A 16,422-nucleotide genomic window follows, 5' to 3' on the forward strand; every position below is an offset into this window, starting at 1 on the left:
TGATTAATTGCTAGTTATTTTTAAATTGTTTTCATGCATTATAAAGCATAAAATCTGTCATTAGTTATTCATTGTAGAACAGTTTGTCTTCAGCCATAATTACACACATACCACTTTGCATATACATTGTCACAGACCACCTTATTGCAAATCTTTAAAGTTACCTCATGTTGACTTGGTTTCATTTTCACTTGTGTCCCATGAAAGCTGAAACCTATGGTGCACACCATGCAGGCACTCATAGCAAGAAAATGAATATTCTGCTACAACGTAGGGCTTAAATGAATGTACTTTTAGGAAATATATTTGTTTTTATTATATTATTTAACTTGAGCTAATTTGGAGATTGGGCCAAGTGCTGCCAGTTGGGCTTGAACCGCGTTCAAAGGTAAGTTTCAAGATTCTCCCGAGTCCCTGAAAGTTACCATGGAGCTGATCGTGTACAGGTTCATCTTTGTCTTGGAACATAACACAAATGGAAAAAAGTTTGGCAGTCAACAACTGTTGATTGAAAGACTGTTGGGTAGTTCCCTGGGCATCAAGCTCACCCAAATCCTTCCAAGAGGACTCATCACCACTATCCGGACCCCATTGTGACAGAGCATGTGTTCCTGGAAAATAATAACACTCAGCTTGACTCTAGTGGAAGCATACTCTTGAAACTTCCAACATTCAGTCATTCTTCTAGACAGCAGCTTCTGAAATTGCCTGTCCATACAGAGCCTGGCATCGTTCTTCCAGGTCACTCAAGTCCAAAGGTACTTGTTTCTTCAACTGCTGTCAAGAGTTTTTCATAAAGCATGGAGAATGATGGGTACGGGGGGAGATCCAGACGGTTGAAACAAGTGTGAGCTCTGCAAACAGAAGCAGCAGTACAAAGATTAACGTGCTTTGAACGAAATGAGATTGGGGTGTGTGTGTGTGTGTGTGTGTGTGTGCGCACGCACGTGCGTGCACACACATGTGTTCATGCTCGTCTTTCATATTCAGATTGTTTGTTGCCAATTTTCACACTTATTTTTTGGAGAAACTGTGAAAACATTTGAATTTCTAAAGAGGAATGGGGTATTTAAAAAATATTTTCTTGGGGCGCCTGGGTGGCTCAGTTGGTTAGGCGTCCGACTTCGGCTCAGGTCATGATCTCATGGTCTGTGAGTCCGAGCCCCGCGTCGGGCTCTGTGCTGACAGCTCAGAGCCTGGAGCCCATTTCAGATTCTGTGTCTCCCTCTCTCTCTGCCCCTCCCCTGTTCATGCTCTCTCTCTGTCTCAAAAATAAATAAATGTTAAAAAAAAAAATATTTTCTTTGTTTTCACAACCATTTAAAATCCACATTACATACATATTGCTTTGTTTAGTTGTCTAAGAACTGCAAAGACAAGTTTGATTTTTTGCATCTCTTTTGATGTTATACTTTTTTTCTAAGTTTTTATTTGAATTCCAGTTAGTGAACATACAGTGTAATATAAGTTTCAGGTGTACAATTTAGAGATTCAACACTTACACAGACATGAATGTAAGTTCTTGCAAAGTAATTCATTTTCAGAGTTTGATTTTGCATGGATGTCTCAGAAAATCTAGGGTTTTACATTCTGTCATTTTGTTGGGCACAGAAGAGCACTGAGTATCTCTGAAGACTGGCTTAGAGTCTTGGGGAAATTCCCTGGCTGGATTTTCCTGCCGAGGTCAGTAGACCATTGTTACTTCTTCCAATCCTGTGCTATAATCTGTTTTCTCCTACCTCGCAGTACAAAATCATGGCCATTTAAATCATTACATTAAGTATTCTTTTTTAGAAATACCTCCCCTTTTGCCAAGATAGGAAAAAAATATGCTTTCCTGTTATTTGCACCTGAATCACAATAAAAAATAGACAGTCTCCAAATAGTACATCTTATCAGGAAAAAAATCTGCACTTTTGACATGGAATAGGAAGCATTTTATTCTGAATGTACAACAGCTTCTTTGTGGGGGCTAAACAACGTTGACTAAAAAAAACTGCTCCCAAATTCATATGTAATTTTAGGAGTTATAATTACTGATGGACTATTTTTACAAAGTTACATGTTTAAATTTTCACTCTCATAAATCACTTTACCCTTAAGACGTAAATATAATTATATTCCTAGATGCAGTTTAGTGCCATGGAAGGATGAGAAGTTTGAAGCTGAACAGACCGGGGTTTGAATTCTAGATCTACCACCCAGCTGTGTGATTTGGAGTTATTAAAACTCCCTGAGACTCCATTTCTCACCTATAAAATGAGAATAATATCATTTGTCTCAGAAGGATCCAAAGAATTAAATGAAGAATTAAAGAATTAAATCAAGTAACAGAAGCGTGTTTAATATCATGCCTGGCTCACACTGTTTGACCAATAAATAAAGGATGTATTGTTAGCTACATTTCATTACCATCAAAAAGATTTGCTCTAGTTGCCTTCATTAAATTGCCAAAAGATAATCATGACTCATGGAAATGACAAAATAACAAAGAGATAATCAAGCAGGTGTCTGGCCACGTGCCTTTTTAGAGCAGGAATGCAAAGGGGCTCAATTATAAGAATATCAGTTTTAGGACAGAGATATGGTACTGGCTCAGAGTTTATGACTGTTGTTATTACAAATGCTAGATATATGGGGGGCAGTCATCTAATTAATCATTGTACCCAAACACGTTTTTAACATAACAAACTATTTCAGAATTGCATTTAATATAATTCTTGTTAATGTAGTTCTTGTTGTATCTCCCTTACACTGGAACCTCAACTTGGAGGCCTCAAGGAAGATGTTTAGCTTTTTTTTTTTTAATGTTTTATTTATTTTTGAGAGAGAGAGAGAGTATGAGCTGGGCAGGGGCAGAGAGAGAGGGAGACAGAATCCACAAAGCAGACTCCAGGCTCTCAGCTGTCAGCACAGAGCCCGATGTGAGGCTCGAACCCATGAACCACGAGATCATGACCAGAGCCGAAGTCGGATACTCAACCAACTGAGCCACCCAGGCATCCCGAAGACGTTTAACTTTAAAAAAACTAAACTAGCATACTAAAAGATAGTCCTAGAATGGTTTAAAAGATAGTACTAGGATAGTCCTTGTGTGTATACCAGTATAGAATTATTAAATGAAGACTTTATCTCTGCTCTAGGGAAATGAGAAGAAGCAGAGAAGTAAATATGTTTTGAATATAATTATATGCCGGGCTTTGTATTTAGATGAATAACATTCATTATCCCATTAGACTAAAAGATAATGCTTTGTTAAATGAAATATAAAAGTTTTCATTTCTTTGGTGACCGACATGGCTGAGCATCTTTCTCCAAGTTAGCTTGCTTGTAACATTTCCTATTTTGTGACCTACATGTTCATCTCCTTGGCCTGTTTATCTTTTCAAGTGTTCTTTTTTTTTTTGAGAGAGAGAGAAAGAGAGGGAGGGAGGGAAAGAGGGAAGGAAAGAGAGAGAGAGAGAGAGGGAGGGAGAGAGAGAGAATGAGCAGAAGAGCAGCAGAAAGAGGGGAAGAGAGAGAATCCCAAGCAGGCTCTGCACCTGCCCCCACCCGGGGCTCCATCTCATGAACTGTGATATCACAACCTGAGCTGAGTCAGATGCTCAACTGATTGAGCCACCCAGGCATCTGGTATTAGCCAATTTTAAGTGCAGTTCTGTAGCATTAAGTACATCGACAGTGTTTTGCAACTATCACTACCACCCATCTCTGAAACTTTAAAATCTTTCCAAGCTGAAACTATACTATTGAACACCAACTCCAATCCTCTCTTACCCCTGCAACCACAACTCTATTTTCTATGTATTTCACTATAGTAGGTACCTTTTGTCACTGGAATCATTGTCCCTTATGATGGGCTTATTTCACTGAGCATAATAATGTCTTCCAGGCCCATATTATAGCATGGATCAGAACTTCCTTTTTTTTTTTTTTTTTGAGGTTGAATAATACTCCATTGCAGGTATATACTGCATTTTGTTAATCCATTCATCCACTGATGGACAAGGGTTGTTTCCATCTTTTAGCTATTAAAAAAAATGTTATGTACATTGGTGTGCAAGTATCTTGTCAAGTCCCTGCTTTTAATTCTTTTTGTGTATATACCCAGGAATGGAATTGCTGGATCATATAGCAATTCTATTGTAAATTTTTTTTAATTAAAAAAAATTCTTTTAAAATGTTTATTTATTTTTGAGAGAGAGAGGGAGAGAGAGAGACAGAGAGAGACAGAGAGAGAGAGTTCAAGCAGGGAGGGGAAGAGAAAGAGGGAGACACAGAACCCAAAGCAGGCTCCAGGCTCTGAGCTGTCAGCACAGAGCCCAACACAGGGCTGGAACTCACAAACCATGAAATCATGACCTGAGCCGAAGTCAGAAGCTCAACTGACTGAGTCACCCAGGTGCCCCTCTATTGTAAATTTTTTTAAGAACTGCTATACTGTTTTCCACAATGGCTACATCATTCTACATTCCTATCAGCAGTGAACAAGGGTTCCAATTTGTGTACATCCTTATCAATATTTATTGTTATTATTATTTTTATAACAGCCATCCTCTGAGTGTGAAGTCCATTTTGTCATTTAAAGCTTTAGGATTTCTTATTGATTGGCATAAACAGTACAAAATAAAGAGATTAACTCTTGTATTATCTCTGGCTAATCTCTTCAGCCATTCACTTTTTAATTTAGTTATGCCTTTTATTTACAGAACAACGTAAACCTGGTTCTTTGTTATCCATTTCTGATACGTTGTCATTCTGTCTTCAGTGTATTGATAAGAAGGATGTTGAAAAAGTGATCATTATTGCTTACACCCAGTAGGAGTTTTTTGTTGTCTATGCTTTTCTTTTGGTAGTGCTGGTGTATTAAAGAGTGCTATAGATCAACTTTGGGGACAACTTTTCTCAAAAGAGTAGCTCATAGTCGTAATCTTGAATAGATACGTGTGAACTCATTTTCATGAATTGAGTCATTTTGGGTGAATTAGGAAATAAAAATAGTTCAAGATGACCCATTTGCTAGCTAAGCAATAATCCCTAATTAATGGTTTATTTGCTTAGGACAGGGCATGACTATCGGTGTAATTTATCACACCCTAGTTAAGCCTGTTCCTTCCCTCTTGACATCAAATATTTTCCCTTAACTAGAGGCTAGTTTTAGCTAATTAAGAATTAACAGAATGGTCACATACATAGGAATAGGGATTCATAAATAGTAATGTTTAAAGTCCCCAGTTAAGTTCTTGCACATACTTAATTGCAGAATTTTAATTCACTGTGGGTCTGTGGCAGGCAAATTCTAAGATGACTCACCATGACCCAGGCCTTTGTATAATCCCCATCTTTCGAGCATGAGTGGGATTTGTAACTTGCAATCCATGGAATATGGCACAGGTGAAGGTATACTGCAGATGTAATTAAAGCCAGGAGTTGATTTTAAGTTAAACAAAAGGGTGATTATCCTGGGTTGGCCTGACCTAATTAGGCGAGACCTTTAAAAAAGCATCAGGGGCGCCAGGGTGGCTTAGTCGGTTAAGCGTCAGACTTCAGCTCAGGTCACGATCTCATGATCCGTGAGTTCGAGCCCCGAGTGAGGCTCTGGGCTGATGGCTCAGAGCCTGGAGCCTGCTTCCGATTCTGTGTCTCCCTCTCTCTCTGCCCCTCCCCCGTTCATGCTCTGTCTCTCTCTGTCTCAAAAATAAATAAACGTTAAAAAAAAAATTAAAAAAAAAATAAAAAAGCATCAGGGAGGTCAGAGACTCTCAATGTTGCTGGATTTAAAGAAGTCACCTGCCATGGATTCTATAGCCACAATTTTGCCAACAGCCTAAAAGAGCTTGAAGCAGGTCCAGTTGAGCCTCCAGATGAGAATGCATTCCAGCCAATACCCTGATTTCAGTCTTGTGAGATGCTGAGCAGAAGACCCAGCTGAGCCATGCGTGAACTCCTGATCCGAAGAAAGTGATATAATTGTGTGTTGGTTTAAGGTGCTAAGTTTGTGCTAATCGGTGATGCAGCAATAGAAAATGACTGCAGGTCTCAAGGCAGTAGAACAGTCCAAGGAAAGGAGGTAAGTGTGATGAATGTAATACAGTAGAATCACCCTATCAAGGATAGGCAGGGGGCACAGCTGAGAGTAAACAGATATCCTTCCACTCCCCGGTATCTGAGCAGAGAAACAGGAACTCGGCATGTCTCTCTCTCTGCAGTTTCTGTAGTATCTTTGCAGATACTATGGTATCTTATCCAGTAAATCTATAAGTCTGAATGGTTTTTTTTTAAGCCTGAGTACTCTTCTCTCTAAAGACTCAGATCTCAACACAAAGGGAAGGACTGGACAACTTTTTTTGATCCTCTTCAGTCATAAGACACAATCACCATTACTGATCCATAATCTAAGATGATCACTGCTTCCAAAATTATATCTAGTTGTATAACATATGGTTACCATAAAAGAACTTTCCCTCTGAATAAACTAAATAGCTTCTCTAGAAAATGCTTCACGAGGATGGAGAGTATATATACTGTGGAGGGGGAAACTGCAGAAAGATTAAGTGGTTTTCCCAAGGTCAAAGTTGAGTCAGTGGCCAAATCAAAAATAGGACCCCAACCTAGGGGAAGTCCAAGATGAAACCGAAAGCAGGAATGTTCATGGGCTCTGTTCTTTCATTTTTTGAAGTCTGAGTGTTAATTTTATCCTACTCCTGACTGTGAACTGTTAGTTCACAGACCACATACATTAGAGGACATCCTACTTGAACATCATATTAGATTACATACATTTTGATGGCAAGGCTTAGCCAAATGAAGCTTCAAATATTTTTTAAATGAATGACTCAATCACAATATGCAGTAGCTCTGGGGAAAATGGTCTGCATTAGGTCAGTCCAGAAAACCTTGGGAGATACCAGGGGATTTTTAGGCTCAGTTCAAACCATCCAGTCCTATCTCAGGCTTACCAGAAAGCAGAGGTACGTTAAGGGACACATTGAAGTGCCTCGGAATCACCCAAAAAGCCTGTTTACCTTGGGAGATTTTTGGCTCCACCCCCTAAGGTTCTAATTCAGAAAGTTTAGGGTGGGCCTAGGGATCCGTATTTTAACAATCACTACAAGTGAGTCCGATGCAGGTGGTCTCCACCACTGGACAGACATCAAGTGGATGAGAAATAAGATATCGACATTGGCTATCTACATCAGCATTTTGTATGCCTGCAAAAATTTCAAAACTCCTTATAAACAAGACAGCATTGCTAATAAGGAAATTGAGGAATAGTGTGGTTAAATAAATTGCCCAATATTTACCATCAACCTGCAGTATGAGCCAAGAAGAGGAAAAGCAAAACAAAACACAATCCTCTGAGGCCTTTCACACTCCTCCCTCTCCCGCCCCATTCCATGTCCTAAGAAAACTCTAGCAGAAAATAACAGGAGGGCTCTTAGACTATGTTGACATTGGCAGCAAAAGCACATCCAGTTATTCAGTCTCAATAAAAGGACATTTTTCAAATCTTTCAAAGCCAGCTACACTAAGGCTATAATGAGTTTACCTCATTTTAATCTATGCAGCCAGAACCACTCAAGGAGGACAGGTCTGAACCCATCTTTGGGAAATCGTGCAGCCATCAATATAAAGAAGATTTAAAGCCCTCCAGACATCTGGTATGACTTAATCTCTTGGTGCTTTCTGTATTCTTCAAACGTTAACCAGGTCACATGCTTACTCTCTCTTCTTTCCTATAGATAGACAAGTCAATTATCTAAATCCAGTGAGCCCAAAGTATCACAACCCCTCTAAATTTTCACAGTAAATTAATGAATTTCTCCTCTCTCTCTCTCTTTCAGTGTGTGTGTGTGTGTGTGTGTGTGTGTGTGTGTGTGTACTTATTAATTGATTCCCCATTTTCTCAGGACTGATTTTTTGGTAGCTTTAGGACTCAAAATGTAAGACAAATAAGAAATTACAAACAGGATTTTAAATTAAAAGAGAAAACGAGGGACAGAGAGAGAGGGAGAAAGAGAAGGAGAAAATCATGGATCTCATTTTATCAAGTAGGTGTAGTCCTAGAAACAAAATATATTTGAGTCTAATAAATCCTTTGTACTTGCATTATTATTTAGAAAGTGCTTTACTCGTACTCTCTTTTTTCCAATCAGCAGTGGTGCATAATCCTTCAGATTTGTCTCCTTACTCCTATTCCCACCTCTTTATCAAGTAATTAATAAGTCAAAAGCAGACACAGGCATTCTGGAAAATTCCTAAGGAACCTTGGAACATATTACTTGTTAATGTCTAGATTCCTTTGAAAATGTGAGTATTCCTGACCTAAATTACCTTTCAAGGCCACAGTTTGCCTCTGTGAGTGTCCACAGGCTTTCCCCTAAGGGAATCAGGTGTGCCTGCAGTTCTGGTTGTCAGGGCTGCTGGGGGCAGGGCCAGAGTGGGCCTGTAGTTGGGCTGTGGAGTACGCAAAGGGGGGTTTCCTCCAGGCTCTCCGGGGCCTCTAATTCAGGGCTCAATGACACTTCTGGCAGCATCCAAGGCTGTTTCCCTGTAAAACCTCTTACACTATTTCTCCCCCTGAAGATGCCATATTCTGAAAGCTTGTCCTCCCCACACAAAGTACCGTGATGAATAAAGATTTTTCAATTTACACAACATTTCATTTATTCCTTCATTCACTGAACAATTACTTACTGAGTTCCTACTGCATGCCAGGCATTAACCTGTCCCCTGGTAGATGAGGAAGTAAAGTCTGGCCTCTGCCCACAAGGAGAATTTACAACCTGGCATCAAAATATGCAAGCAAATCGGAGGCCCTAAAGCTTGTGCCGTCTGTGCTCTGCACTAGGGGATCTGGCTGGGTGAGTGGGCACTAAAATCCAGCCTACCTTTGCCTATGCTCACCAAACCATGAGCCCTAACTCAGGGCTGCATTCCTCCACAAGGCTACAAGACACAGTTGTCTAATTAATCCAAAAGATCCAGATGAGCTATTAGTGGCCCTGCACACAAACAATTTTAATACAAGGAGTTGCAAGTCTGCTCCGCAGAGTCAGGAAAGGCTTTAAGTGGATACTGTTTGTGCCAAGCCTTGAAGGATTTGTAGGTGTATAGGGTTTTTCTGGATAAACAACAAGGAGAAGGATGTTCTTAGCAGACTGCCCGGAAGTATGGGGAAACAATGCATCATCAGGAAACTCGAGAAGTAAAAGTACTTGAGTGACAGTGGCCAAGACTAGACCATAAGCCAGTTGGGGAGGCAGGACCACATCAGGAAGTGAGGTGTGCTCATGCAAAGACCTTTCCCATTTATTCCATAGAGGAAAGGTAGCCGGTGACTAAGTATGGGGAGTAAGATGGCAGAGGTACCATTAAACAAAGCAGGAAATATAGGAAATGGGTGGGGGAATAGACGATGAGTTCAGAGCTTGTAATCAGCATGAAAATTCAAAGTTACCAATCACACAGAATGATAAAATTCAATTAAAGTAATCCAGTGATTGTTTTGTTAGCCTAGATAGATAGATTTATAAACACAAATAAAGGTAAAACTTGTTAGGATTTTTAAAATATTCATAATTTCTGTAATATCCCCATTAATATCTTCTTAGACCATGAGATTTAGAACAGGAATTCCTGCTAAGACTAGTTCACAAATATTTGTGTAATCCATGGTGACACAGAATAATCCCTGACCTTCACCAGGTGTTCAATAAATGTGAATCAAGGGAAGGGAATTCTGGCCTTGACTACCCCCACTACTCATTTGTCATATCCCATCTGGTGGCCAATGATGTTGGTTACCTGTTCATTTAAATGTCTATTACTTCCTTCACTGTTAAGGTCCACATGGACAGAGATCAACTTATATCTACCACAAGGTTTTGCATACAATAAATGCATAATGAGTATCAAAAGGCTTTTTTAGAGGAAGTCTCTCTGCTAATAATGCCTTCCAAAGTTTCAATAGGACACCTTGGTTAAAATGTACCTGGATTTATAAATACAGTGTGGAATGTCCCCATAGTGGGGATTCCTGCATCTGGGGATGATCGGCGGAAGAAACTTCAACCTACGCACTGTGAGCTTCTTCACCTGTAAATGAAGAAGACTACACACTTGTTAAATGTAAGAATTTAAAGCTGTAGTAGAAAACTCAGTAGGGAACAGTTCCAGGACGAAAACTCCTGGAAGTCCAAGCAAAATATAAATATCCTGAGTGGATATAGCACATTTCTCGCCCACCCAAAGATATACCATGCCAGCTCTGAGGGCTAGATATTAGGAACAACAGTAATAATGGCTAAATCTAGGGGCACCTGGGTGGTGAAGTCATCTAAGTGTCCGACTCTTGGTTTTGGCTCCGGTCATTATCTCATGGTTCATGAGATTGAGTCCCACATTGTGCTCCATGCTGACAGCACGGGGCCTGCTTGGGCTTCTTTCTCTCCCTCTCTCTCTGCCCCTCCCCCGCTCTCTCTCTCTCAAAATAAATAAACTTGAAAAAAAATAATGGCTACATTTATTGAATGATGTAGTAGGCCTCATTTTAAGCACTTTGCATGTGTTACCTCAGTTCATCCTCGAGACAACTTTGTGATGTAATTACTGGTATGTATCTCAATTGTTCAGATGAGGATACAGAGATACAAAAGTGACTCTGGCATATCGCATCTGGAGTAGTCCACAGTCATACCCTAAGTTTAAGAATTCACTAAGAACAGGGGCGCCTGGGTGGCTCAGTCGGCTAAGCGTCCGACTTTGGCTCAGATCATGATCTCACAGTCCATGAGTTTGAGTCCTGCGTCGAGCTCTGTGCTGACGGCTCCGAGCCTGGACCCTGTTTCGGATTCTGTGTCTCCCTCTCTCTCTGCCCCTCCCCTGCTCATGCTCTGTCTCTCTCTGTCTCAAAAATAAATAAAAACATTAAAAAAATTTATTAAAAAAAAGAAGAATTCACTAAGAACAATATTCACTGAGTGCAAATTATATGCCAGGACTCAGCACTATGGGCAAAGCCACATTCAATTCCAACAAGGTCCTTGTTCTCATGGGCTTATATCCTAGAGGGAGAGACAGAAAATCAACAAGTAAACCAATAACTAAACATAATGATTAAGTTGGGGGTATGTCTAATGAAGGAAATAAAGTGTGACAGAGTGACAGGTGCACTGGGGGCACTAGTCTGGAGGGGCTTTCTGAGGAGAACAAGAATTTCTTGGCCTTTTTGTTGTTTTTGTTTTTTGGTAAATGTTTTCATAAGAATAAAAAGCAGAGTTTTAAAAATGAAAAAAGTTGTATCTTTAAAAAATATTTTTATTTTTTAAAGTTCTAGTCCACTAGAGAAACTGTCTCCCCGAGACACCCATTTCATAATTAATTCTTGCTTATTTCTTAATTTGGGTCAGCATTTCATTCACAATAATCTCCAGACACAGCCATTTTCAAAACGCTTCCCCCCCCTTCAAAAAACCCACTACCCCTCCATCATTATTGCAGCTCTCCAAATCCTTTGTCCCATCATCCTACTTGGCAAGAACCTTCAGAGATGAACACATAAACTCCATACCATGCTGGGAGAGAGGATTTGCCCTGCATTTTCCAGGCTGGCATGTTAGCATCCTGTCTTTCAGAATGTTTAAGAGCAATTGCCATAAAGTGAATTGACTGTCTCGTAAGTACATCAGAGCACCAGGGGATAGGAAATCTACAGAAACTCAAAATACAGAACTAACTACCAACCGCAGAGCAGAGGAAGTGCAGTAATGTGTTCAGGCTATAAGCCTTTGCGGAGACACCCGTCTGCCTCCATCATTATTTATCATCTGCGTCTCTAGTTACTTCATTACCACAAGAGAGAAAAAAAGAGCCATGGACTCAACTTGTACTGACTTCAGAAACAACTCTATATACTTTAATACACTTTTTGGCTCACAATGTAAGTAGTGCTACCACAAAGTGAGACTAGGAAATCTGAGAAAATAAGACTCAAATTTGCTTGCTTGAAAGGTTGAAAAGCCCTCCATCATCTGTGTCTAGAAAGGCTAAGATGCCCTCCCGTTTGCCAGAACTGCCCACCCTCATTCTGTACAGCCACTTCCAGCTCTCTAGGCTACAGCCTCTCATATCTGAATGAGATGATGCCAGAATTTTTTTTTAATTTTTTTACATTTATTTATTTTTGAGAAACAGAGTGAGACAAAGCGTGAGCAGGGGAGGGGCAGAGAGATAAGGAGACACAGAATCTGAAGCAGGCTCCAGGCTCTGAGCAAGCGGTCAGCACAGAGCCTGACGTGGGACTCGAACTCACAAACTGTGAGATCATGACCTGAGCCGAAGTCGGACGCTGAACCGACTGAGCCACCCAGGTGCCCCATGCCAGACTTCTTATAGAATACATTTTGTAAGTAAGAAGAACACCCATCCATTTTGTCTCCAGTCAAAAGAGAGGTCCTACTTTACATGTTAAACACTGTCTCACTAACAAGAAAAAGAAATACATTGGGGTTGACCAGCATGAGACAGACCAGATCTTCAGTTCTGCAACTTAAACCTATCAGGAAATAGCTGGAAAAATGGCTTCAGTATATCCGTTTCAATGATAGGAGAAATGGCCTCAGTCATATAGAACAATCTCTTCAGACTACAGACAATCTTACAGATCTTTTTTTAACATTTAAGCAACACCCCGCATTTCAAAGGATGATGCCAATGTTATCAGTCAAAAAATCACTTCTGAAAAAATATATGGTCGTGCATTGAAGTTCTTCTTGTTATATTTTTCCTCCAAGTGTACTTTCTCTGAGGAGCACATCTTCATAGTTATAGCAGTATGGTGGGCTTACGGAAGAGTCAGAATCAAGGGATAAAAAGAACAAAGAAAAGCTACTCTCTCTAAGGACTTTCAAATGCATTATCTTACTCACTTGTCACATCCTCTTTGAGCAGGGCATTGTTGTCCCTATTCTGCAGAGATGGATCAGGCCTCTTGCTTCGGAGCAGAAAGCCAGCATATCCTTGCTCTTTGATCTGCACGCATGCCTCTCCAATAGATAAGCTCACTACCTGTGGAGCAGAATGGCTGAACAGCTATTTCTCCCTATCAGATCTAAAACGTTAGAGCCTGTTATAGACAAGATACGAAAGTAGTCTGCTTGCCTGACGTGCTTCATATATCATCTGTATTTATGCATTTTTATAATCTGGGTAAAACTAGGAATCTAGAACCAATCTTAGGTCATAATGAAGAAAGGAAGAAACAACGTCTGTTGCCCAACTGTGTGTATGCAATGATAATGGAGAACACCATCACTTATAATGAGTCAGCACACAAACTTCCTGGAACTCTCAGGGGGAAGTAGAAAGTGAACCAGCCTGACTCCCAAGATTTTCAGAAACCTCTCACTATAAGTTTTTGTTCAACCAAACCTAATATACCACCCTCTCCCTGGCCTTTTGCACATCAAGTGATCTTCTAGGTCCCAGAGTTAGCTGGTGGCAGAGGCAGGACTAGAACCCAGATCTTCTAACTCCCAACCCTTTGCTCCTTCCAATACACTACTGCCTGATATATTTTACAGATGATGGTGACAGAAATCATAATGGCAGCCACTACTAACTACTCAAGGCCAGGGTCAGCAGTAAATGTTTTACATGAATGATTGCATTGAATCCTCAGAATTACTGACCTACAAAGTAAATAAGGAAACCGAGGCTCAGAAAAATTAAGCAACTTCTCCAAGACTCAACTGCAGGTAAGCAACAGAGCTGGAACGCAGCCCAGTCTCTCTGAAGCTAGGTCTCAGGTCTACATCAAATTACCTTTCTCTGCTTACCATGTTTAGTGAAAATTGCAGTGATTAAATGTGAACAACTTCTATATCTGCTTATTATTACAGTTTATTCCATCTACTTTACAAAAATAAATCTTTATAAAAAACAGATTTCAAGAGTAAGGTGGCACAATTAATCTGCCATTTCCTGCCTCCTTGATGCTAATCCTTGAGTTTTTCAGAATGGTGCAAAGCCTTAATCAGACAGTGTGAATCTGTTTTTGAGATACAAATATGTGTTTAAGGTGGGGGTGGGGGAGGGATGATTCAGGTATAAAGAAAATATTTCTTTAAATAATGAAATTACAGTCTCCCAAATCTGGAACATCAGGTATGCTGGCTAATACTTAGGGGTTTGGATGTAGTGCCTCTGTTCACAGATTGAAATATACTGAGGGTGACTGAGGAGGCTTACGCCGGCCCTGAGCTTGCACTGCTCATTGCCGTCTGTATCTGTATTTTCAGTGCCCCTCTTGTCATATGTTGATGCTTAGAAAATAATTATTAAGAAACAGAGTCTTGCAATCGCTAGGAAGAAAGTCTTGTTAACAGGTTTCTCAAAGTTACTTGTACTTAAAAAAAAAAAACTCAGGATGACATCCTGGGGTACCTAATACCATTGGGGAAGATCATTTAACCACCCCCCCCCCCCACCGCAGATTGCAGCGGCTTTTTTTAATGTTTATTTATTTTGAGAAAGAGCATGTGAACGGGGGAGGGGCAGAGAGAGAGGGAGAATCCCAAGCGGGCTCTGCAATGTCAGAGCCCTATGAGGGGCTCCAATTCACAATCTTCGAGATTATGATCTAAGCCTAATCAAGAGACACTCAACTGACTGAGCCACCCAGGTGCCCCACAGTTTTATTATTAGTAAAATGAGAGGCAATCTGAAGTCTTTTTTACCTCAAAAATACTGTATTGTTACTGCTGATTACATAAAGGAGTTCTAAAATCAACTCTCCTCCATTCCTCTTTTATTCATGTGTTCCCTCCTTTTCTTTTGTTTCAGTTCCAGTTCTCCATTCAACCCCAAACACTTATATTCACAACTACTACCTTATAGGCTCTTAAATTTATTAGCAGCAGCAAAGCAATTTTTTTTCACTCCAGGGAAGTGCATTATCTTATTATGAATGAGAATCAATGCAGAGAGCATTCACATGGCACTAAGGCATGTATGATATAAGTTAAAGAGGTATAGAGTATGTTGACATGATTTAATACTCTCTAGAAACCATAGTGGCAATTTTTAGTGACGGGATTCTAAATAGTTATTCATATATACTTAAAATGAGAGCTGCTGCGAACATCTAAGTCAGAGCCACAATCATAAGAAGCCACAGTGTGATGACCAACATTGTTTCACTAAAGCTAACAAATGCTTTGGTTATACAGCATTTTGTATTATAACAGAAGATATTTGCAAATGATATATCCAATAAGGGGTTAGTATCCAAAATATATAGAGAAATTATACAGCTCAACACCAAAATCCCACAAATAATCCAATTAAAAATGGGCCAAGGACATGAACAGATATTTTTCCAAAGAAGACATACAGATAGCCAACAGGCACATGAAAAGATGCTCTACATCACTAATCATCAAGGAAATGCAAATCAAAACCACAATGCAACATCCCCTATCACTTTCAGGATGGTTAAAATAAAAAGGACAAGAAATAATAAGTGTTGGCGAGGATGTGGAGAAAAAGGAACGAGGCCTTATGCACTGTTGGTAGAAATGTAACTTGGTGCAGCTACTAGGGAAAACAGTTGGGAGGTTCTTCAAACAATTAGAAATAAAAATACCATATGACCCAGTAATTCCACTACCAGATATTTACCCAAAGAAAATGAAAACACTAATTCAAAAAGATACTGCAGCATTGTTTACAATAGCTAAGATATGGAGGCAACCCATATTGACTGATGAACGGATAAAGAATATGTGGTGCGTGTGCCTGTCACATGTGCCTGCACGCGCGCATGCACACACACACACACACACACACACACACACACACACAGAGGAATGTTGCACAGTCATACAAAACATGAGATCTTATCATTTGTAAAAACACAGATGAACCTAGAGTGTATTCTGTTAAGTGAAATAAGTCAGACAGAGAAAGCCGAATGATTTCACTTACATGTGGCATCTAAAACACAAAACAAATGAGTAAACCAACAAAAGGCAGAAATAGACTCATAGAGAGAACAAACTTATAGTTGCCAGTGGGGAGGGGGAATGGGAGATAGTCAAAATGGGTGAAGGGGAGAAGGTGATACAGGCTTCCAGTTATGGAATGAATAAGTTAGGCTAATAGAAGGCACAGCATAGGGAATACAGTCAATGATATTATAATAGTGATGTCTTGGGGCAGATAGTAGCTACACTTGTGGTGAACATGGCATAATGTATAGACTTGTCGAATCACTATTTTGTACACCTGAAACTAAAGTAACATCATGTGTAAATTATACTTCAATAAAAAAAAGAGAAAAAGATATGTATGCATGCAATTTAAGTATGCCCAGTAAGATCTTTTACTCCTCCGTTTTGAAAGGTAATCAAAGATAAATTC

General features: G+C 39.8%; 1 protein-coding gene across 8 annotated transcripts in view; it reads right to left on the reverse strand.

The window, feature by feature from the left end:
* Window positions 1-453: 453 nt before the first annotated feature.
* The window catches only part of HECW2 (HECT, C2 and WW domain containing E3 ubiquitin protein ligase 2), a 321,128-nt gene continuing 305,159 nt past the window's right edge, over window positions 454-16,422 (reverse strand). For all 8 annotated transcript variants that reach the window (XM_042949536.1, XM_042949537.1, XM_042949535.1 and 5 more), the window contains one exon: window positions 454-854. In XM_042949536.1, coding sequence (XP_042805470.1) covers window positions 743-854 — 112 coding nt within the window. In that variant the 3' untranslated portion in view covers window positions 454-742. The remainder of the gene's footprint in view (window positions 855-16,422) is intronic.

Source organism: Panthera leo, chromosome C1 (assembly GCF_018350215.1).
Source record: "Panthera leo isolate Ple1 chromosome C1, P.leo_Ple1_pat1.1, whole genome shotgun sequence".
Classification (NCBI taxonomy): domain Eukaryota; kingdom Metazoa; phylum Chordata; class Mammalia; order Carnivora; family Felidae; genus Panthera; species Panthera leo.